The 25142-nt window shown below is 41.4% G+C and overlaps 1 protein-coding gene across 1 annotated transcript in view; it reads right to left on the minus strand.

The window, feature by feature from the left end:
* The window catches only part of kif6 (kinesin family member 6), a 289502-nt gene that overhangs the window by 54134 nt on the left and 210226 nt on the right, over positions 1 to 25142 (minus strand). The window contains exons 16-19 of the mRNA XM_060932833.1: positions 5438 to 5488; positions 4039 to 4120; positions 3786 to 3921; positions 2110 to 2180 (exon numbers count right to left, since the gene is read on the minus strand). Coding sequence (XP_060788816.1) covers positions 2110 to 2180; positions 3786 to 3921; positions 4039 to 4120; positions 5438 to 5488 — 340 coding nt within the window. The remainder of the gene's footprint in view (positions 1 to 2109; positions 2181 to 3785; positions 3922 to 4038; positions 4121 to 5437; positions 5489 to 25142) is intronic.

Below are 25142 nucleotides of genomic sequence, written 5' to 3' on the forward strand. Positions count from 1 at the left end.
CTTGTATGTCTTCCATTTTCTAATAATTGCTCCCACAGTTAATTTCTTCACACCAAGCTGCTTACCTATTGCAGATTCAGTCTTCCCAGCCTGGTGCAGGTCTACAATTTTATTTCTGGTGTCCTTTGACAGCTCTTTGGTCTTGGCCATAGTGGAGTTTGGAGTGTGACTGTTTGAGGTTGTGGACAGGTGTCTTTTATACTGATAACAAGTTCAAACAGGTGCCATTAATACAGGTAACGAGTGGAGGACAGAGAAGCCTCTTAAAGAAGTTGTTACAGGTCTGTGAGAGCCAGAAATCTTGCTTGTTTGTAGGTGACCAAATACTTATTTTACCGAGGAATTTACCAATTAATTCATTAAAAATCCTACAATGTGATTTCCTGGATTCTTTCCCCCCCATTCTGTCTCTCATAGTTGAAGTGTACCTATGATGAAAATTGCAGGCCTCTCTCATCTTTTTAAGTGGGAGAACTTGCACAATTGGTGGCTGACTAAATACTTTTTTGCCCCACTGTATTTATTGATGAGGTGACTGCTGACAAAGGCAGCTGGATGAATTCAGAAGTGTATTGGGATGATATTATCAGCTCACGTTCAGCTAAATGCTTCAAAACTTATTGGACGGCGTTTCACAGTGCAGATGGATAATGACCCAAAGCATACTTGAAGCCAAAATGCCTCAAGAACAAGAGCAAATAGGAACTGATGACAGCTGCAGTAAAGGCCTGGCAGAGCATCACCAGGAAAGAAGCACAGTGTCTGATGTCTATGGGTTCCAGACTTCAACAGTCATTGACTACAAAGGATTTACAACCAAGTATTAAAATCTCGTCATCTCATTATCTCTAGCCGCTTTATCCTGTTCTACAGGGTCGCAGGCAAGCTGGAGCCTATCCCAGCTGACTACAGGCGAAAGGCAGGGTACACCCTGGACAAGTCACCAGGTCATCACAGGGCTACCAAGTATTAAAATTACTATTTAATTCATGATTGTTTTTGTCCAATTACTTTTGGTTTCTTAGGGTGGGCACATAGTATAAACACACTGTAATTAAAGAAGAAAATCATAGTGATAATTTGATAGGTAAATATTTACATACCAGATACTGAGGGTGAGTAATTAAAGGACAAAAATAACAATGTGGTAATATTTAAACAAAGTTTATTTTAAACAAAGAAATGTTCAATATCTTGAATCTTCAAAGTACTGTACTGTCACTATTTAAATGTCATGAATTAAAAGCTTTTTTTTAAATATTGACAATGTTATGTCCTTTGCACAAAAGGTGAGGTTTTCCTTGAGTCAGTCTGCTCTACTGAAATAAGTGTTCAGATGATTTTACTGATGAAGTTTTATTAATATGTGGAGTCCATGCCAGCTTGTGTGCAAGCCGTCATTAAAGCAAAAGGGGACGTACCAAAGAAATGACTAAGAAAGTCCTAAATTCATGTACTTATGATTAAGATTGTACAATTAACCCTAGTTAATACTGCTAATGCTTGTAAATTATTTTAAATAAATTAAGAAAAATAGAAACATTTCCAACAGCCTTAGACTTATAAATAATTAAGTTATTCCATGAAGTCAAGTCGTACATAAGCTGACGAGTCGTACATGAGCTATGTGCCTCATTGGCTTTTAGCCATGTACGACGAGATTGAGTGGAATAACTGTTTTATTCTATACACATTCACTGGATTTTGAGAAACAGCATTTTTATTTTTTTTTGCAAATTCGTGAAATAAAAACTATACAAAACGTCCGACAAAATCATTTCTGCTTAGAATGTAAACAAACTGGTGAATAGCAATTTGTGAAAAATGTTATAATAATTCTTGAAAAATAAAAAATATATACATTCTTACCATCAAATACCTTCGTTCCATATTTTGTTGCTTTTTTTTTGTATTTTTTGGGGGGTTTTGTTTTCGAGTAGTTTTTATTTCATCCTCAGTTGGTTCAGCAACACGCTCCGCCATTTTGTTTTTCTCTACTCATGGTATATGAGCTGATTGGATACTCTACTACTAGGCTATCAGAGCACGTGATTGCTCATGTCCAGTGAATGTGGATAGAATAAATATATAATCGTATTCATGTCTCACCTGGATGAGGAAGGACGGGGAGCGCTGTCCTGGCTCCGCCCTGCTCTTGTATTCTCTGAGCATTGATTCTGCTGCAAAATCACACACAGTCATCATAACTGCATTTGCCTAATTGTTCCAGCTAAACATCTGAGTATCTCTAGCAGCTGATGACATATGGGGAACATGGAGATCAAAGAGAGCATTAAAATCAGCCTAGCTTCAGAAACGATTCATTTCCAGCCAGTCTGCTCTTGCTTCAAAGCAGCCCTTGGAAAAATGTCAGCATTTTGGAAAAATAAAACAATTATATGTTTTAGTCGTAAAGTTATAGGTTCCTGTTCCTTAGAAGAAAGCATTCTCCGAATTATGCAGTACACCAACGCTGATGTTTCCACTGAATATTAAAAGCTTGTTTATTGACTCCAGCCAGACCCAAATATAGCTCACTCAACCTCAATGTTAACGAGAAAACTCAAACCAGAACATCCTAAGTTAGTGTGAAAGACAAGTCATTTCCTCTGGAAAGATTCAAGGATCGAGCAATGCTGCACAGCTGCTCGTGCGTCTGGATGGACGATTCATATTTCCTATTGAAAAGATCAAAACAGTGTTACCAGTTCAGTCTGCTGGTCAGACGTTGCTGCATAATATTAAAAATGTGGACTGTACTGGATCTGAGAAATGTCTGTGCAGAATCAACTATATGGAGACGGTAGTGTTCATGAGTTTGGGTGATACATACAATGTTACTTTAGGCCCTGGTCACACGACAGCTCACGATGGGTTTGAGAGTACTTGGTGATGAAATATTGGTAGCATTGCTACCAATCGTGCAATACACGGTGAGCTTCGTGAATTGTTTTTTGGTGTGTCTCCACCTCGTGAGTGGCCAAAAACATCACAAAAAATTTCAACGCATGCAGTGAAATTTGTTGCCATTGTTTTCCTCAGCAAGCTAAGCAGCGAATACTCACAGATGGAGTTGGGAATATTTCCCGAAGCTCAGGGAACCTTCTTTGAGCCTCTTGAGATGTAGGTGTCTCGATTCCATGTTCCCGATGCTCGCAGGAGCCTCATCAACACAGCGGCTCAGCAAAACGTAACCTTCACCGAGACTTAAAAAGTGCATTTACATTCAGGGATCCTTTGGAGCGCGTTATACACACTCTCAGGACCCAGTCATCGTGGGAAGCACCTGATGCTGATTTGAGCGCAATCAGCATGCACATACAAGGACACAGAGACTTTGCAAGTATTCTGTCAGGTATACGGCAGTAGACGGATCTAAGTGCAGGAAGAGTGTTTATTAACAGGTGTGATATTTACAAAAACAGAACATGAGGCAAGGTCAGAGTAACAAAACACAAACGAAACCAGAGTCATAAACATTGCTAGAAACAAATGTGACAGTGATAATGATAATACTTTGCAAAGCCTGTGTCCTTATATGCGCATGCTGATTGTGCTGTAATCATCATCAGGTGTTTCCCCATAACGACTGGGTCCTGTGAGCGGGCGTGGCCACTCGAACACACAAAGGTGTGACAGTCAAGTGTTCACCTGTTGTATGATCACAACTTTTAACTTGCCTGTATATCGCCAAGCATCGTCACCATAACGCCTCATTTTCATCAATAACCCATCACGAGCTGTAGTGTGACTGTAGCTTTACTAAATGCAATTTAATAGAGAACCTGTGGCCTTGCTGCTTCCTGAGTCCAGTAGTCCTGGAAGTCCTTCTGCAGTTTGAGCTTTAATTTCTCATGTATGTGCCGTAGATGGTCGACCTCCGGCTTCAAGCCTTTTAAATGTTCAAATGTGCTCCTATAACTATAATTCAAGAAGAATGTTAATGGTATATACACTGACACTACATAGATGCATTGTTTTTATAACAAAGGTTGGATAAAGTTTAAAAAAAATAGCAATTGAAGAATAAATACATACTTTCTCGTCTCTTCTTCAAGCTGGTTTCGGAGTTTCTGCTCTACAGGATCTGATTCTGTATTTGTCTGGTTCCCCGTTACACCTAAAACAGAACGAAACAATTTTCTTCCTTTTCAGTGACGCTAATAGTCACGCAGAGGTCCCACACATTCAGAACATGGAAACTGTAGCAGAGAGAAGAAAACAGAACTAGTATTTATTGGTGGATGAGTCGGTTAAAATTTTTTTATTTGTTTGTTTGCTTTTGCAGATGTGTGCCAAGCAACAGTGAGCCAAAAGTCTGGTTTACTGCTGCTTAATAATAAGACGTGCCTTCATCTTTTTTTTTTTTACTGGCTAAAGAAACCACAGTCTTTCCCGTATGGTTTCTATTGGCTCACATGACAGAAGCTTGTGAATCCACAGGTCAAAGTTTACCGATATAAAGTCTGTCCAAAAAGAAACTAACCACTCCCAGAATTACATGCACATCTTTCACATTACACATCATTTCCATTCAGTAAATGGTCTTTTCCACCAGCCGAATTTGATTTGCGTTTGGTCTGACTGCCGTGTAGTTCCTAGGCCTCTCCCATGTCCCCATTTGCAAATGCTATGGCTAAACCATAAACTTGTTGTAGTGCCATAACATGAGTACATTCTCAGAATCACCTCAAGTTTTGGTTTGTGCAAAGAATCACTTCATATCTTCACAGATATCCTTTGTCCTGTGTTTGGCCTGAATCGTATTCTTGTTTTGTGCATCCTACTCTTCTTTCATAAATCTGTTCTCCTGCTCTACTCAGAAGGACATTTCCCTCTATGTGTGTTTTTTGAGAGCGCTCCGAGCCAAGATACGGAACTGGTGCACTCGTCGCCATGAACAAACGCCACATCTAACGCAGAATGGCTGAGGCCACACACTACTCTAGAATTCAGGCCATTTTAGGCACAACAGGACCAAAACATTGTAGTCTCTCAAACACTGCACACATGTCGTTGTGGACAGGGCACTCGGCTCAGAGTCGCACGCCCATTTCACCATGATTTTCAGAAGCTTGTGAACATAGAATAGCTATATTCAGGGCTTCTGGGTGTGTTTCAAGTGCATGCTGCTGCATAATAAAAAGCAGGCTCCTCTGAAGTTCCTCTTTGAAGCAGTTAAAAGACAGCCCAGTGGCAGCGTAGTTGAGATTTGTAAACTTGTAGAAGCCCTTTAGCATGTTTATCAAAAGGAGGAAGACATGGGAGTAAAGGCCAGGCCACCCACCCAATGGTTTTTTTTTTATCTTATATATATTTTTTAAGAAGAAGATGAAACAACCCCTACTGGCATTTAATTCAAAATTCTCTCTCTTTCATGACGGAACTGTTGAGATAATGTACAGCCATTAAAGCAAAGTATAGTTTCATCACCTACCCTGCGCTGCCATCCGCATCCTTCTAGTCTCCAACTGCTGCTTCAACTCAGCTGAGAGATCGCAGACAGGTAAAGAAAGAAAAAGAATAACAGGCACAACATTTATAACATCATTTAACCAGAGCAGCTTTCACGTTACATTGTAGAGGCAGACAACTGGTGCCTGTTGAGGACTTGCTATAAAACAGTGACAGTTTACTAGTATAGTTGGAAGACTCTCAAGTGCTGTATGTGTTTCACATAAACACAGACACAACACGGGGGTCCCAGACAGATCTGTTATGCCTACCACACAGCAAAGACCTGACAATTTATAGTGGTCATAGAAAAACATGTATATCTGGTGCGTGACTGCAAGAGCACTTACAATGGAAAAATGCAGACTAAGTATAGGGTGTTCACAGTGTTGATTATGCCAGATTAAACACCAACATTGCTAATAAAAGATGTGGTTGAGAGTTTGGGGGGGCCCGCTGAGATCTAGAGAAGTGTTTTCAGTTTCCTATAAGACCAGAAAGGTATTTAAACTGAATAGGTAGTGATGCTCATTCATTTTGATACGCTTTTAGGTAAATATTTTGAGCTTTGGATTATACTTGACCACGAGTTGGCCTAGTGGTTAGCGTGTCTGTCTCTCAACCGGGAGATTGCAAATTCTGCCATCATAAAAATGGTACCTACTGCCATCTGGCAAGGCATGGTGCAATACAGATGTGAGTAGGGAGACAAACTCTTGGGGTTACCAGAGGACCAGCCCCCCCCCACTGTAATCCTAGATGGATAATAGGCAAGAGTCCAAGGGCTATAGAAGCAGAGTTCAGTGCCACACAATGGGCCTTAAGGACCTGGTTAGTACTGGGATGGGAGACTGCCTGGGAAGACCAGGTCCTGGCATGGGAAGGACTTTGACTTTTTTTTTTAATCATTATTATTTTTATTATACTTACAATATACCATTATTTATGCTGTAATACATTTATGACAGACCTCATTATTTACACACTATCTAGACTGTATTTCTACAGTAGTACATGCTTTATTATTGTAGTTACTAAAATTCCTACCTCTGAAAGCTTTTGCACACAAACCCCCCGCCCAAATTATTCATATTTCTTCCAGAATCACAAAACTGTAAAATTGCTTACATCACTTATGTCTTCAGTGTCATTGTAACAATGAGAGATAAAGCTGCAACTCTCATTTTTCTAAAACCAGGGCTTTGAACTTTCTTGATAATGTGAGGGTGGTTAGGAAACAGCTGTTTGTAGCTTTTAAAGCTAGACGGCCTTTCAATTTCATAAAATCGGTGAAATTTAGTTCCCTCTGAAATTTGGTCACTGTGATATTTTGTGAGATATTATAGAAATAAACATATCAGGCCATTCTGTGGCTGGGAAGTTATTTAATTTGAGGGAATTCCAGAGTAAATAATGTGCATGAAATCACTCGCTTCGTGCACTCAAGCAGACAGAGGAAGTCCACGTGCGCATGCACAGGTTTACCTGCTTTTTCTTTTGGGTTTAACAGCAGCTGGCATCCACAGTGTTGCATTACTGCCATCTACAGGTTTCCCTTGACCGTGCACTGACAGTTCCATCATTCTGTCGCTAAACGAACAGCTGATCACACCGAGGTGCTCGCTGGCCACCGCTACTTATTAGTTTGGTCCTGCGTTTCCTTTCCTTCACAACGTAACGCCTTTTCTTCTCACTTTCCGTTACTGTAGTCGGTCTTTGACATTTCATTCACACACTCACGTCCTCCATTTTTCTCTCTTGTTTCAAATTTGTATCCCACAATGCTTTGTGTGAACAGGGAAAGTCCACCACGTGATGAATGATGTAGTATCTTGAATTGTGTCATGGTGAAGCAGGAAAAAAATAGCAGAGAATTTAGGGCCATATGGCCCTACATTCATTAATTGTTCCATTAAAAAAAAAAACTAATAAAATTGGAAGTCTGTAATTTGAATTCAGTAGCTTTTGGTCCACTAAACAAAAATAATTGGGTGTCAAGGAAAATTCTTTTTATTACCAACACTTGAAAAATCTGAAAGGCAGTCCTACCTTTAAAAAGCAGGACTTTAGTTGTTATTGGACCAGCCCAATTTTGGAATCCAACAATGAGTGAAATGTATTGGCTTATTTGAATTTGGAAAAGAAAGTACAGCCTAGAAGCAAACTAGACCTCATATGTACAACCCTGATTCCAAAAAAGTTGGGACAAAGTACAAATTGTAAATAAAAACGGAATGCAATGATGTGGAAGTTTCAAAATTCCATATTTTATTCAGAATAGAACATAGATTACATATCAAATGTTTAAACTGAGAAAATGCATAATTTAAAGAGAAAAATTAGGTGATTTTAAATTTCATGACAATAACACATCTCAAAAAAGTTGGGACAAGGCCATGTTTACCACTGTGAGACATCCCCCTTTCTCTTTACAACAGTCTGTAAATGTCTGGGGACTGAGGAGACAAGTTGCTCAAGTTTAGGGATAGGAATGTTAACCCGTTCTTGTCTAACGTAGGATTCTAGTTGCTCAACTGTCTTAGGCCTTTTTTGTTGTATCTTCCGTTTTATGATGCGTCAAATGTTTTCTATGGGTGAAAGATCTGGACTGCAGGCTGGCCAGTTCAGTACCCGGACCCTTCTTCTACGCAGCCATGATGCTGTAATTGATGCAGTGTGTGGTTTGGCATTGTCATGTTGGAAAATGCAAGGTCTTCCCTGAAAGAGACGTCGTCTGGATGGGAGATATGTTGCTCTAGAACCTGGATATACCTTTGAGCATTGATGGTGTCTTTCCAGATGTGTAAGCTGCCCATGCCACACGCACTAATGCAACCCCATACCATCAGAGATGCAGGCTTCTGAACTGAGCGCTGATAACAGCTCCTCTTTAGTCCGAATGACACGGCGTCCCTGATTTCCATAAAGAACTTCAAATTTTGATTCGTCTGACCACAGAACAATTTTCCACTTTGCCACAGTCCATTTTAAATGAGCCTTGGCCCAGAGAAGACATCTGCGCTTCTGGATCATGTTTAGATACGGCTTCTTCTTTGAACTATAGAGTTTTAGCTGGCAACGGCGGATGGCACGGTGAATTGTGTTCACAGATAATGTTCTCTGGAAATATTCCTGAGCCCATTTTGTGATTTCCAATACAGAAGCATGCCTGTATGTGATGCAGTGCCGTCTAAGGGCCCGAAGATCACGGGCACCCAGTATGGTTTTCCGGCCTTGACCCTTATGCACAGAGATTCTTCCAGATTCTCTGAATCTTTTGATGATATTATGCACTGTAGATGATGATATGTTCAAACTCTTTGCAATTTTACACTGTCGAACTCCTTTCTGATATTGCTCCACTATTTGTCGGTGCAGAATTAGGGGGATTGGTGATTCTCTTCCCATTTTTACTTCTGAGAGCCGCTGCCACTCCAAGATGCTCTTTTTATACCCAGTCATGTTAATGACCTATTGCCAATTGACCTAATGAGTTGCAATTTGGTCCTCCAGCTGTTCCTTTTTTGTACCTTTAACTTTTCCAGCCTCTTATTGCCCCTGTCCCAACTTTTGTGAGATGTGATGCTGTCATGAAATTTCAAATGAGCCAGTATTTGGCATGAAATTTCAAAATGTCTCACTTTCGACATTTGATATGTTGTCTATGTTCTATTATGAACACAAGATCAGTTTTTGAGATTTGTAAATTATTGCATTCCGTTTTTATTTACAATTTGTACTTTGTCCCAACTTTTCTGGAATCGGGGTTGTAACTAGCGATCATGTGATTCTCAATTCAATTCGATTTCTATTGTGCTTTTAACAAAAGCGATCATCACAAAGCAGTTTTACAGAAATATATACAGTACTGTGTCTTAGGCACCCTATTTTTTTTCATACAAACTTTGTTATACATTTCCATTTTATGACTTCTACATTATCGAGTCAGTACAAAAACATTTGAGAGTTCCCAGTGTTCATTTTCCAGCACAAAATTAAATGTTACAGAAAAAAAGTTTATATCTGAGCAGCATATTCCATAAGAGACACTTTGCAGATTAAAAAAGAAAACATAATGAAGGCTACTGGGTTTTGGTGCAAAATTAAGAAGTGAGTGTGACAGTCAAAGTGTCCAGAAGAACTGTCTGGTTCTGCAAGATGCTCAGTAAATTATTATGGCTTACTGCTGATTATACTATTTTTTTTTTAATGTTGAAACAAGCCATTTTTGGTTTATAACATTTCTTTACATGTGCCAAAGACTTTTGCACAATATTGTACATTCCAGATATAGATTTTTAACACATGAATTCATAAATTTATCCCTAATAAGCAAGCCTGAGGTAATGGTGGCAAGGAAAAGCTCTGAGTGTCAGGGTGCATGCACTTATGGATATATGTGCAGGGGAGAGCAGGAGAAGCAAACTGGAAACGAAACCAAAACACTAGACAAGAATCGTAGTCAAAGAGCAGGCGAGGGTTGGTCGATCAGTAAACAGAGCAATGCAGACAGGACTAGAGAACAAAGAGGTGAGAACAAGGGTTGAAGAACTAGAGACAGGCAGAAAGGAAACGGCTTGGTACGACAGGAGTAAACTCTGAATGATACTTTGCGACTATGGGAGTGTGAGAGAGGTTTAAGTAGCAGAACAGTTGATTAGTGAATGAGAGACAGGTGTAATTAATAAGCAGGTGATGAAGGGCGCTGTGATTCTTGGGCGTTGTAGTTTTGAGAAGCCATGTTTGCAGTCTGTTTAGAGCTGTCACTCTCAACGCCATTACTGACACTGAGATGACATGAAGAAACCTTTAGAGGAACCAGACTTAGACGGGAACCCATCCTCATTTGAGTGATGATGGATAACACAATTATAAATAACTTGCTTCTATAACTGTGTCCTATGTGGTCAAAATGTGCAACTGTGTAATGAGGAAATTCATTATAGTTTTTACATTAAGTCTATTTTGTTGAGGTTATCAACTGTTTACTGATGGAGACTTGAGTGCGAAACTGTTCATGGCATTTGTAGTCCGAAGCGATCATAGCGAAACTGTCTGTATTAATTGTTCAAAGCCATCTTCTAAGTATATCTTTAGGCTGCCCATATGGTGCCATCCTCCACAGGAGTGAAGTGATGAGAATCCCCAGCCAGAAGCAGGGCATCAGGATGGATCAGGTGCTGTACATATGGGGCCATCCTCGCAGGAGCAAAGTGATGAGAACTTCAGCCAGAAATAGCGCAGGCAGGTCTGGAGAGCAGGAGAGCCAGCATCACCGGTACACAGATTGCCATGTGCTCATTGTCACATAATGGTTAAGAACAGTGTATACTGTATGCTGAGTGCAAGCAGAGACTCCGACACAACTAACTATGACAGTATAACTAAAAGGGAGAGATACAAGGTAACTGACATGAGGGCACTTTGGAACATACAGTGGCCAGCCAATCCACCTTCAACAAACCTGAGTGAATGCGTGAGAGTGGGGTGGCTCCTTTACCTAATAAAAGCCTATTAGCAAAAGGCTTGACTAAACCAATATGTTTTCAGCCAAGACTTAAAACACTGAGATTGTGTCTGAGTCCTGAACACTACTTGGAAGGCTGGTTCCATAACTGTGGGGCTTTGTAAGAAAAGGCTCTGACCCCTACTGGAACCTTTGTCATCTGAGGTACCAAAAAATAGCCTGCACCTTTTGATTGAAGTTGGTGTTATGGGTCATAAAAAAACAAGTTTGCTCAGATACTGTGGTGCAAAACTATTCAGTGCTTTATAGATCAGTAGTAGTATTTTGTAATCAATGAAAATTCTGATTGAGAGCCAATGCAGTGGGAATAAGATAGGGGTAACGTGATGTGGTCATATCTTCTGGTTCCAGTAAGTCTCTCATTGCTACATTCTGGACTAACTGGAGCTCGTTTATGCACCTACTAGATAATCCAGACAGTAAGAAAGAAGAAGAAAGAAAGAAACCTTTATTTGTCACATGCACACTTCAAGCACGGTGAAATTCATCCTCTGCATTTAATCCATCTGAAGCAATGAACACATGCACACACTCAGAGCAGTGGGCAGCCACATCAGAGTGCCCAGGGAGCAGTCAGGGGTTCGGTACCTTGCTCAAGGGCACCTCAGCCCAAGGCCGCCCCACGTCAACCTAACTGCATGTCTTTGGATTGTGGGGGAAACCGGGGCACCCGGAGGAAACCCACGCAGACACGGGGAAAACATGCACACACCACACAGAAAGGCCCTCGCCGGCCGCTGGGTTCGAACCCGGAACCTTCTTGCTGTGAGGCGACCGTGCTAACCACTACATCACCGTGCCGCCGTGCTGTGCTAGGGCACTGCAATAATTTAACCTCGAGGCAACAAAAGTATGAACTAGTTTTTATGCATTGTGTAATGACATGATTCTGTCCTGTTTTCTAACCAATCAGTCCATTTTTAATGCTTGTTAAAAATCTTACATTTTAAAAATTTTAAGGTTTTCTGACTTGGTGTGTAAGGTTATTGCTTTTCCCCCCAGATGTGATATAAACTGACTGACCAATTAAGGTACACATTTTACATGGCTTTTACCAAATGCTGCAGGTAGCTTTTTTGTTTTTTAAACACACTGAAGCACTTTCAAAGAAAGTCCAGAAAAGTGCAGGATGACACCAAGAACTTTTTAAACTTCCCTATCAAACACATTGCAAGTTGGGGCAGTTAACAAATATAAAAAGTGAATATAAGGAGATACTGAATTGAAAATATTCCATTGCCAATATTACAAAGTTGTGATATGTCTACAAATAACAACTTGGCTATTTTTGGGATCGCCAAATGATGTCCCACACTAACAGTCAAATTGCACAAGCAACTCCTTTTCTCTTTATTTTCTGCCTCCCAAGCTACAGCAAAAGCAAACAACCCTCATCACTATAGTTAAACCATCCATCCATTATCCGTAATTGCTTGTTCCTGTACAGGGTCGCAGGCAAGCTGGAGCCTATCCCAGCTGACTATGGGCGAGAGGCAGGGTCACCAGATCATCACAGGGCTGACGCATAGAGACAAACAACCATTTGCACTCACATTCACACCTCAAAAATTGTCAATTTAGAGCCATCAATTAGCCTAACCTGCATGTCTTTGGACTGGGGGGGGGACCCAGAGGAAACCCATGCAGACATGGGGAGAACATGCAAACTCCACACAGAAAGTCTCCTGTCAGTCACTGGGCTCGAACCCAGCACCTTCTTGCTGTGAGGTGACAGTGCTAACCACTACACCACTATGCTGTCCTATAGTTAAACCAGTTTCTATTTAATCCTTATAATTGTTAATACATCTAATTAAAGTAACAAAGTAGGCTAGTTAGTTAGCCAATACTGGCTAGAACTTACAAGAGTGTTATGGTTTCATTGTGGATATTATATTACAGGCATTTAGGAGATGCTCTTGTCTAGAGCGACATACAGCATACCCAGAGCAGCTTAAGGAGCAGTTGGGGGTTAGGTGCCTTGCTCAAGGGCACTTCAGCCATTCCTGCTGGTCCAGGGAATCGAACTGGCAACCTTTTGGTCCCAAGTCTGGTTCTGTAACCATTAGGCCATGGTTTCCCCCTGTTGTATGTTGTGGGCTTCCCCATGTTGTGTGAGGTGCTTTTTTTATATACGGTAGCAGCACAGAAGGTGCTCCAGCAAGTGATTGCTAGAATTTTTTTCATCATATTACGAACTCTTTGTCCCCTCAAATATCTAGCCATGTGCAATAGTCTTAAATCTGGAAAGAGAACTAAAAGGAGTTGTAGCACTGCCTGGTCTTCAAACAGTAGCAAATAGATTTGCTGGCAATTTGAAACTGCCTAAGGGAATGAGTATGCCATAAATGGAAAAATGGTGAGGAAAAAAAAATGATGGACAGGTCCCAGTTGACTTGTGGGGCAAATGTCTGACACAACTAGTCGCCTTGCTGTCTGCAGACCTCTTCTACTCATCCCAGAGGATGTACTGGGATAAAATATGACAGGACATGTGGGATTCTGATATCAGGTAGTACTTCTGCTGACCCATTTCTGTCCATGGTAAAGTAATATCCATGGCAAGGTCTGCTGGATAAGGTTCTACAGAAACACATGCCGTGTAGAGAACATGTCAATAGAAAGATGCCAAATGAAAACCTGCCATTTCTCTCTTAAAAGTAATACTATTAGACATGCTTAGGAATTAAAAAGTGAGCCAACATGACATCCAGTCTTTGTTACTGAACCATATATCACTCCTTCATCTGGTCCTGTTAAGTTGGTGTTGATGAGGAACCCACATGGCCATGAGTTTGCTAAGTAGATTGCACTGACGAGCTGAGCGGACAGAAATAGGATACCACTCTGTGAAACCTGTTTACATTACATATAAGAATACACTTATTCCCATTCAATTTTAAGGTTTTTAGTACTCATAACTCACCTTAGTTCCCTGACACATTCAGCCAGGTGTCCTTGTTAACACAAAACAGTGGAGAAAATATACTCTCAAGGGGCAACATAGTGGTTCCAGTTGCTTGAGTTGTGGTCTGGTTATAACTAACTCACAAAACTATGGGATCAAGAAACATTTAGCAGTAGCACTGAGTGGTCTGAACCTTGCATGACCTGCTGTTGCTGACATTATGTGATGGCTGCAGATCTGGAGAAGAACCAAAATGGGACATCTACAAATACAGTGGTGCTTGAAAGTTTGTGAACCCTTTAGAATTTTCTATATTTCTGGATAAATATGACCTAAACCAACATCAGATTTTTACACAAGTCCTAAAAGTAGATAAAGAGAACCCAGTTAAACAAATGAGACAAAAATATTATACTTGGTCATTTATTTATTGAGGAAAATGATCCAATATTACATATCTGTGAGTGGCAAAAGTATGTGAACCTTTGCTTTCAGTATCTGGTGTGACCCCTTTGTGCAGCAATAACTGCAACTAAACGTTTTCGGTAACTGTTGATCAGTCCTGCACACCGACTTGGAGGAATTTTAGCCCATTCCTCCGTACAGAACAGCTTCAACTCTGGGATGTTGGTGGGTTTCCTCACATGAACGGCTCGCTTCAGGTCCTTCCACAACAGTTCAATTGGATTAAGGTCAGGACTTTGACTTGGCCATTCCAAAACATTAACTTTATTCTTCTTTAACCATTCTTTGGTAGAAGGACTTGTGTGCTTAGGGTCGTTGTCTTGCTGCATGACCCACCTTCTCTTGAGATTCAGTTCATGGACAGATGTCCTGACATTTTCCTTTAGAATTCGCTGGTATAATTCAGAATTCATTGTTTCATCAATGATGGCAAGCCGTCCTGGCCCAGATGCAGCAAAACAGGCCCAAACCATGATACTACCACCACCATGTTTCACAGATGGGATAAGGTTCTTATGCTGGAATGCAGTGTTTTCCTTTCTCCAAGCATAACGCTTCTCATTTAAACAAAAAAGGTCTATTTTGGTCTCATCCATCCACAAAACATTTTTACAACCACTCCTGGGGAGGGTAACAATGGTCTTGAATTTCCTCCATTTGTACACAATCTGTCTGACTGTGGATTGGTGGAGTCCAAACTCTTTAGAGATGGTTTTGTAACCTTTTCCAGCCTGATAAGCATCAACAATGCTTTTTCTGAGGTCCTCAGAAATCTCCTTTGTTTGTGCCATGATACACTTCCACAAACGTGTTGTGAAGATCAGACTTTGATAGATCCCTGTTCTTTAAATAAAACAGGGTGCCCATTCACACCTGTCTGTCATCCCATTGATTGAAAACACCTGACTCTAATTTCACCTTCAAATTAACTGCTAATCCTAGAGGTTCACATACTTTTGTCACTCACAGATATGTAATATTGGATCATTTTCGTCAATAAACAAATGACCAAGTATAATATTTTTGTCTCATTTGTTTAACTGAGTTCTCTTTATTTACTTTTAGGACTTGTGTGAAAATCTGATGTTTTAGGTCATATTTATGCAGAAATATAGAAAATTCTAAAGGGTTCACAAACTTTCAAGCACCACTGTATGGCCTACTGTATAAGACAGGGATTGCCTAAAGTCCTCAAAGACCAGAGTCAAGAACAATTTGGTTATTTTCCTTTGGTTAAGTCACAGGATTCACCCCACGTGCTTAATTACCTTAATTAATACTAAGCTAAGTGTGTTTGAACACTAAATTATCCAATGTACACTAATTTTAAGTAGAAACACATCAGCAATATCAGGCAAAATAAAAAACACTGGAGGACATCGACACCATTCTGTAACAGAACATTAGATAACACTCTAAATAGCTACGTACAGCCTCATCTCATCTCATTATCTCTAGCCGCTTTATCCTTCTACAGGGTCGCAGGCAAGCTGCAGCCTATCCCAGCTGACTACGGGCGAAAGGCGGGGTACACCCTGGACAAGTCGCCAGGTCATCACAGGGCTGACACATAGACACAGACAACCATTCACACTCACATTCACACCTACGCTCAATTTAGCCCATGTTTACATTAGACCGTATCAGCGGATCATCAGATTAATGTTTTTAAAACGATTAGTGTGCACACAGCAACACCAATATACGATTTGCGTGCACACAGCAACGCCAATACATGGATACGCTCGGCTCCGCAGGCATCCTGCGCTCCAAATCACTCCGCCCTGAACAGCGAGTGCCCTCTGGAGGGTGCGCACTCCGGCCTTGAGCAGCTCACAGCGCACGCGAGTGAAGTGAACAAGCTGTGATTCGGGACTGAGCCGCTGTGTGTGTGATCCCAGTGCATATCACTTACCACTTGCAAGTGGAAGGATGGCAAGCCTAAAGACAATCATAACTACACAATGGGCAGTATTTGCATCAGTATTTGCAGTATTTTCATACTTTTATACTCTTTAATGAAAGGTGATACAAGGCGGAAGTCCGCGCCGTTTTTCAGCAGTCGCGTCACATGACCAACGCCAGCGAATCAGGAAGGTGGATGTTACAGTGACGTTGTCCAATGAGACGCCAGCTAGAGCTCAGCACAGTGTATCCGCGTATTCTGAATGTTTACACAGCACCGGAGCTGACATGATCTGGATTGAATACGTGGACGCTGGCGGATTCCCGTTTCCCGGCGTTTCCAGGCGGTTTAATGTAAACAGACAGTGCATCCGCGAAGAAAACGAGACAGATACGGTCTAATGTAAACGTAGCCATAGAGTCACCAGTTAACCTAACCTGCATGTCTTTGGACTGTGGGGGAAACCGGAGCACCCGGAGGAAACCCACACGGACACGTGGAGAACATGCAAACTCCACACAGAAAGGCCCTCGCCGGCCACGGGGCTCGAACCCGGACCTTCTTGCTGTGAGGTGACAGCGCTAACCACTACACCACCGTGCCGCCCGCTACATACAGTATTCAATTCAATTTTATTTTTATTGCACTTAACAATATTGTTACAAAGCAGCTTTGCAGTAATACTGTATATAAATTTTAAATACTGTATATGAATTTAAAAATTTATCCCTAATGAGAAAGCCAGAGGCAATGGTGATAAGGAAAAACTGCCTGAGACAATATAAGGAAGAAATCTTGAGAGGAACCAGACTCGAAAGGGAACCCATACTCATCTGGGTAACAGTGGATAGTGTAATGGGTGTGACAATTCTTCTATAACTGTGTGCTACACGGTCAAAAAGTGAAATCATGTAACCAGGAAATTCATTACAGTTTTAACATGAAGTCTATCTTGATGTTGTTATCAACAATTTAGCTAGCTTGTCTTACTGGCTGTAACTATGTAGGCAAATTCCACCAGATAGAACAAAATAGTCACCTGAACAGCTGAAGCAGTAACAAAAACAAGATGTATATTTTCTGAAGATACTGCTAAAATAAATCCATCCGTTGTCTAGGATTTATCCATTAGCTGGATCCAATCCCAGTTGACTTCGGGCGAGAGGCATGTTACAACCCTGAGCAGGTCACAAAGGACAGGGCTGAACAGCCATTCACAGTCACATTCACACCTATGGGCAATTTAATGTCGCCAGTTAACCTAATCTGCATATCTTTGGACTGTGGGAGGAAACCAGAGCATCTGGATGAAACCCATACTTCCATGGAGAGAACATGCAAACTCTGCCAAGAAAGACCCCAGTCAGCTGCAAGGATTGAACCCAGAACTTTCTTTTAGTGAAGTGACAGTGCTAACCATCATGCCACCATCACTGTGCCCTTCTCAATAAATTTCCCTACCAAAAGATAATATGTTCTATTGTAATATGTAAATATGTTCTATTGTTGACCGTTGTGTTCCTTGTACCTTTTAAAGTACGAATAAAAGATATAATAATAATAAAAGAAACAATAGTTTCAGATGACAATTTAATGTGGCACTATGGCTTATCTTTGTTGCAAACTGAACTCTCATTACTAGTATGGAGCTTTTTCTAGACTCATCACCAATAGTTGGGCTCCTTTGTACCTCCTAAGCACATTTGGTAAGACAAGAACAGTGACTACGCTTACATGCACATCCAAATCGAGCTGCTGTCAGTAATCGAGCTGAAGGTCCCAGCAGGGTGCCAGAGAAATCCAATCGTATATGCACACAGTGAAAGCGGGCTATTGTGTGAGGTGCATTGTGCACCCGAGCCACAGGTGGCGCTACATGCCCCATCGTGTTGGTACACTTCCGGTTGTCGTCATGAAGAAGAGCTATTCAAGAGTGTAAACAAAGTTATCAGTTCCGTGTTCTCCATTGCGCGTTTTTCTCCCGTCCATGAATTTTAATATATTCAACTCCTTAAGCTGAATGAGCATGAACTCTGTCTCCTCATTGCTCCAGAAGTGCACGTTTCTGCTTGCCTGTGGCAGTGGGGGCGTGGTCAAGCGCCGGTCTGTGACAGGAGGGCGGAGCCAGGGAAGGTGAGTGGCAGAATCACTACACCTGACGGTAATTAACCTGTGTTTGTGTGTCTTCCCAGTAACCACGCCCTATTTAAGGAGGCAGAGGGAGAGCAGAGGGGAGAGCTCATCCCGGGACTAGAACACAGCACTCGCGCGTGTGTGTGTGTGTGTGTGTGTGTGTGTTTCTCTCAAGAATAAAAGTAGGCTGTTAAACTGAAAAGTCTGACAATAAAAAGCCTATTAGTACCAGAAGCTTTGTCCTGCCGTCCTCTGTGCTCCACCCACACTTCAGAGAGCTCTACATCGCCATTTTCTCTTCTTCGTTTGTTCCTCCTGACCTCTTCTGCTGCTCGCTACTACTGTTGTCATGCCGACCGAGGCTGTTGTGTTTCCCGCTTGTGGTCTTGTCACTCGTCACTTCCGGAAGGGGCAGTAAGTAGTTCGACTACTAGCTCGATAGGGTATACATGCACTAAGTAGCTCGGCAGAAATCGCATAATCTAGGTCGTGTAGCTCGATTCCGAGAAATCAAGTTCGGTTCAATTTCAGCCGAATTAAGGTGTATACATGGCATTTTGAACTTCGATTTCAGTCGAGCAACGGCAGAAATTCGATTCTCTCTATGTGCATGTAAACATACTGACTGTCTTTCCTTCTGCAATAAACATTATGACTTTAAGTAGGCATATCAGGTAAAAATTCAGTCCAAATTGCTTGAAGCTGCTCTCACTGAATTCAGAACTGAATGCAGAATATCCATCCATTCATCCATTATCTGTAGCCGCTTATTCTGTTCTACAGGGTCGCAGGCAAGCTGGAGCCTATCCCAGCTGACTATGGGCGAGAGGCAGGGTACACCCTGGACAAGTTGAATGCAGAACATATTTTACAGAATTAAAATATGTTTATCTGTTCTTGAGATATTGCAAATCAAAGACTGAAAAAAGGCTTAATTTTTAGAAAACTGCTGTAATATTCTGTGAGGATCACATGGTCCAAAATGGGTCTCATAAATGAATGAGATCAAATGTTTTTTTCTTAATTTAATTTTTTCAAGATATTTACATGGAAATTGGCAGGCACATAGATGGTTGTATACTGAATAGAAAGTTTGAAAAATGAGTAAAAACGAAGTCTTTTAATTAGTATTATTCTAATTACGTTAATTAGGCAAAACGTTAAATCTGTACACTCAATAAAAATAGTAATAAAAGATGATTTCTAATTCCCTCTTTGTGCTCTGTAGGGCTTTGTATTTCTCAAAAGTAGGGCCTATTAGTGTTTATATGAAAGAATATAAATGATTTTGATTAATATTCACAGCTTTCCAGGCTAACCTCGAAAAAACTGTGTGAGCCGCATCCAATAAACAATTCCAGTTAACTGAACTGAAATTGACACTTGCATTTCTGACTTCCGTTTTTTTTAAATAATCATTCCAGCCACTAAGATCTCAATATTTTTTTTTTATCAAAACAACTCCAGTTATATTCTAAAGTAGTTATTTATTTACAGGAATCAGTTTGATTTGAAAAAATAAGTAGGTAAAGCTATGAAAACTCACTTCAAAGTCTCCCGTGAATCATAACATCAACACTAGCTGACAGAAAATTTTGCTGAATACTTCATCAGAAACAGTGAGCGCGAGAGAACATCCCTATACAAGTTATTTGATTGATATTCACAAGTAACCCAGTCAGAAACCAATCAGAAGAGAGACAGCCTGACCGCTTTCACGTGACTCAAAAAGCACCGGCAGTTTCCTGACGTCCCGCGAGCAGAGAGTGAACTCTGTTGTACCAATTTCAACCTGCCGTTACTCCCAAAGTATTGAACATATCTTGACGATACATTTCTTTGGAAAGCAGAAATTATAAGCTTTTTAATGATGGTATTTACGATAGAAAATATTCAAGAGTTAAGCAATGACAGATTTGGTATAGGTCACAAAGGACTGGGTCAACCCAGACTTCTCTATCCCCAGCCACAGATTTCAGTTCTTCCTGGTCGGTCCCCAGGTATAGAGGTTTTTCACCCACGTGACCAAGTCATGTGAGGCTGCCATTTTGGACGTCACGGCTCGAATCAGTTTGAATGCGAGGAAGGCAACAAACGAAAAACATAAAAGAAAAAGGAGCAAGATGCAGAAAACACCTTCACTATCCAGCGACGTAGGGCATTTACAGGGCGAGCAGAGGGAGAGGTATTTGCAAAAATTGAGGTTAGCAGGCTTAGAGAACGACGTTTACCTGCTTCCACCAGGATTGTTCACTGACGTACGGAAGTACACGAAGCCCTCGTCTTTACCTGACTTCGGCCCACATGATCTGTATAGACCCTTTTCACGTGACGTCACGACAAACGCGGCCGCCATTTTGGACATGTACTACCAGTAGTTTACCACAGCCAACACTGAGGAATGGCAGCAAAGAAAGTTTTTACTTTCAGCAAGACTTCCATCATGCCACTATATTATTGTGCATCTGGATGTAGTAACCATCAACAAACAAGGCAAGGTTTATCATTTTATTGGATCCCGACAGAGAAGATGGATAGCGGCCATTAACAGGAAAGATTGGCAGCCCTCAGCATACCAACGCTTGTGTAGTGACCACTTTGTTGGAGGTAAGACGAATAAAATTAGCCAGAAAAGGCATTACATTGCTGTTAACATTCTGTGGCGGCGAGTGTGTAACCAAATAGGTTAAAATAACCCATTGTAACCCCTTTGTTCTTCTGTAGTAGCTATTGTTGACTAGCTAATGTCAACAACATAGTAGTTAGTATGTTACTGTAGCAATGTTTACGTTCAGTCATTTGGATGACTGTTAAAACCTTTCAGTCTCAAGTTTTTCCTTTACTGTATTTACTAGTTTACTGTAATTATGATCCGGCAGCTATTTACACCGGATCCAGTGTAAATAGCTAACGGAGCCAACGTCCGAGGTTCCGGAGCGCGCTCCGGAACCTCGGACGTTGGCTCCGGCAGCTATTTACCTGTACAGGGCTTAATTTGAGGGGGAGCAAGCCGGAGCGCGCTCCGGAACCTCGGACGTTGGCTCCGGCAGCTATTTACCTGTACAGGGCTTAATTTGAGGGGGAGCAAGCCGGAGCGCGCTCCGGAACCTCGGACGTTGGCTCCGGCAGCTATTTACCTGTACAGGGCTTAATTTGAGGGGGAGCAAGCTGGAGCGCGCTCCGGAACCTCGGACGTTGGCTCCGGCAGCTATTTACACTGGATCCGGTGTAAATAGCTGCCGGATCATAATTACAGTAAACTAGTAAATACAGTAAAGGAAAAACTTGAGACTGAAAGGTTTTAACAGTCATCCAAATGACTGAACGTAAACATTGCTACAGTAACATACTAGCTACTATGTTGTTGACATTAGCTAGTGCTAACAGCTAGCTGCTAGTACACTGCTACAACACAGACACCGACCCTAATAATACAGTTCTTCGTCATTGCCTGGTAACAGCAAATTTATAACGGGCCATGTCTCAAAAGACTAAGAAGTTATTTCAATGACATTTAATAACATTTTGTTTATCCTGAGGACTGAAAGTAAATGAAAATGTGAACAAACCTTAGCTGTAATAAGATGGCGACCACTGGCTCCAGGGACGACCCACTGATGTAGGCATGTTACCCAGCCTGACACAAAATATTTGTAGGCATCCAAACTCTTATACGCTTTCAGATCAATACCTGTGTATGGCGATGGGTTTTTAACGACATAGGTATACAGATCATGTGGGCTGAAGTCAGGTAAAGACGAGGGCTTCGTGTACTTCCGTACGTCAGTGAACAATCCTGGTGGAAGCAGGTAAACATCGTTCTCTAAGCCTGCTAACCTCAATTTTTGCAAATACCTCTCCCTCTGCTCGCCCTGTAAATGCCCTACGTCGCTGGATAGTGAAGGTGTTTTCTGCATCTCGCTCCTTTTTCTTTTATGTTTTTCGTTTGTCGCCTTCCTCCCATTCAAACCGATTCGAACCGAAGTCCACTACATGTCCAAAATGGCGGCCGCGTTTACGAAGGTCACGTGACTGGAAAGGGTCTATACCTATGTCGTTAAAAACCCATCGCCATACACAGGTATTGATCTGAAAGTGTATAAGAGTTTGGATGCCTACAAATATTTTGTGTCAGGCTGGGTAACATGCCTACATCAGTGGGTCGTCCCTGGAGCCGGTGGTCGCCATCTTATTACAGCTAAGGTTTGTTCACATTTTCATTTACTTTCAGTCCTCAGGATAAACAAAATGTTATTAAATGTCATTGAAATAACTTCTTAGTCTGTTGAGACATGGCCCGTTATAAATTTGCTGTTACCAGGCAATGACCAAGAACTGTATTATTAGGGCCGGTGTCTGTGTTGTAGCAGTGTACTAGCAGCTAGCTGTTAGCACTAGCTAATGTCAACAACATAGCTAGTATGTTACTGTAGCAATGTTTACATTCAGTCATTTGGATGACTGTTAAAACCTTTCAGTCTCAAGTTTTTCCTTTACTGTATTTACTAGTTTACTGTAATTATGATCCGGCAGCTATTTACACCGGATCCAGTGTAAATAGTTGCCGGAGCGCGCTCCGGCTTGCTCCCCCTCAAATTAAGCAGCGCGCTCCGGCTTGCTCCTGGAGCACTCCGGGAGCAAGCCAGAGCGTGCTGCTTAATTTGAGGGGGAGCAAGCCGGAGCGTGCTCCGGAACCTCGGCTGGAGCACTCCGGGAGCAAGCCAGAGCGCGCTGCTTAATTTGAGGGGGAGCAAGCCGGAGCGCGCTGCTTAATTTGAGGGGGAGCAAGCCGGAGCGCGCTCCAGCAGCTATTTATACTGGATCCGGTGTCTGTAACATATTTTTTTTTCAAGCTGGTTCTCCCTCTCTGTCTGCAGCGTTAGTATGTAGCTTGACCTTCAAAATGGCGGATACCGGGGCGTCACGTGACCCTGTGACATCAGGTGAAAAACCTCAATTCCCAAACCAACTGTGAAATATAGCGTCTCCAGCAGGACATCGGTCTCTCCAAATAAAAGGAGCAGGAATCATGCTAGCTTATACTAGCTCTATGAACATTTTCAATGGAGGAGGACAGTTAAAAGTTGCCAGGATTGTCTTTTTTAGGCCATACTGGGCTAGTTTAAAAATCCTCAGAGGCTACCAATCGATTGCTTTATAGTAAATAATCTGTATTAAATCTAATACATTTCCACAAACAAAAGCATATAGCAAAAGTCAAGTATGATAGCATCTCGACTTAAATTTTTTTTTTGAGACTATAGTCATGTGAAAACTAAGTGCATCCCATGGAAATTGTAGACTTCTCAACATATTTAAACAAGCAAACCTTTCAGCTTTTTGATACAGTGCCTCCAGATAAAGGTGATGTACTTGAACAAAACAAGGAAAATGAGCTCTTTCAATCATTTATTCAATAAAAATATCAATAGATGTAATATTCTGTGGAAAAAGTAAGTACACCCTTGGCTTCAGAAGCTAGTATTGCCCCCTTTAACATATATAACTTCTTGTAGGCATTTTGTATAATTGTCAACCAGTCTTGGACATCAGCTTTTTGAAATGCTTGACCTCTCTTCCATGCAAAATTCCTTCAGTTGCAAGATGTTTGAGGGTTTTCTTTCATGTCCTGCCCGTATCAAATCCCCCACAACATTTCATTGGGGTTTGAATCTGGGCTTTGACTAGGCCATTCCATCATCCTCCATTTCTTCTTTTTAAGCCATTCCTTGGTGGATTTGAGAGTGCGCTTAAGATCACTATCTTGTTGAAAGGTCCACATCCAGTTCAACTTCAATTTTTGAACAAATGGCCTCGCATTATCTTCAAGCACTCTTTGATAGGATTCAGAATTCACAGTTGAATCAATGAATGCAAGCTTCCCAGTCCCTGATGCAGCGAAGCAACCCCAAACCATAAAATTTCCACCACCATGCTTCACACTTGGTATGAGGTTCTTCTCCTGAAAAGCAGTCTTTGGTCTGCCCTATACATTTGATTCGTCTCTCCAGAGCACATCATTCCAAAAGGCCTGGTCTTTGCCTGTATGCTCATTGGCAAACTCCAGTCTTGCTTTAACGTTCCTTTTCAATAACAAAGGCGTTTTCCTGGAACGCCTCGCATGCAGGTCAAATTTGTCCAATCTCTTTCTGATTGTAGGTGTATGCACTTTCATACCAGCAGTTGCAAGAGTTACCTGCAGATCCAGTGATAAAATTTTGGGGATCTTGGAGATTTCTTTTAGCATCACACAGTCTGGTCTTGGGCTGAATTTGCTAGGGCGGCCAGTCCTGGACAAATTGTCAGCTGTTTGAAATCTATGACACTTGTAGATGATTTTCCTTACAGTGGAATGATTTATTTCTAATGATTTAGAGATCTTTTTAAATCTCTTGCTAGATTCACAGGCATCCACAACATTTTTTTCCCCGAGGTCCTTAGAGAGCTCTTTAGATCTTGGCATGATGACACGACACACTTCAATAGCAAAGAGAACACCAGACCCTAGATGTTAGTTTTAAATAAAACTGGTTCCACCTGCACCTCCACCTGCAGGAGGTTCTAATCAATGGCACCTCATCTAGAACACCTGAGTCTAATTTTGTGGACTTGAAAAGCATGATAAATGTAAGGGTGTACTGACTTTTGTGATTGTCAAACTTTATTTAAAGGTAGACTTCCTTTCAGATTTTTCAAGTGTAGGTCATAAAAAGAATTTTCCCCAACACCCAATTATTTTTGTTTAGTGG

This window comes from Neoarius graeffei, chromosome 11, assembly GCF_027579695.1.
Source record: "Neoarius graeffei isolate fNeoGra1 chromosome 11, fNeoGra1.pri, whole genome shotgun sequence".
Taxonomy (NCBI): domain Eukaryota; kingdom Metazoa; phylum Chordata; class Actinopteri; order Siluriformes; family Ariidae; genus Neoarius; species Neoarius graeffei.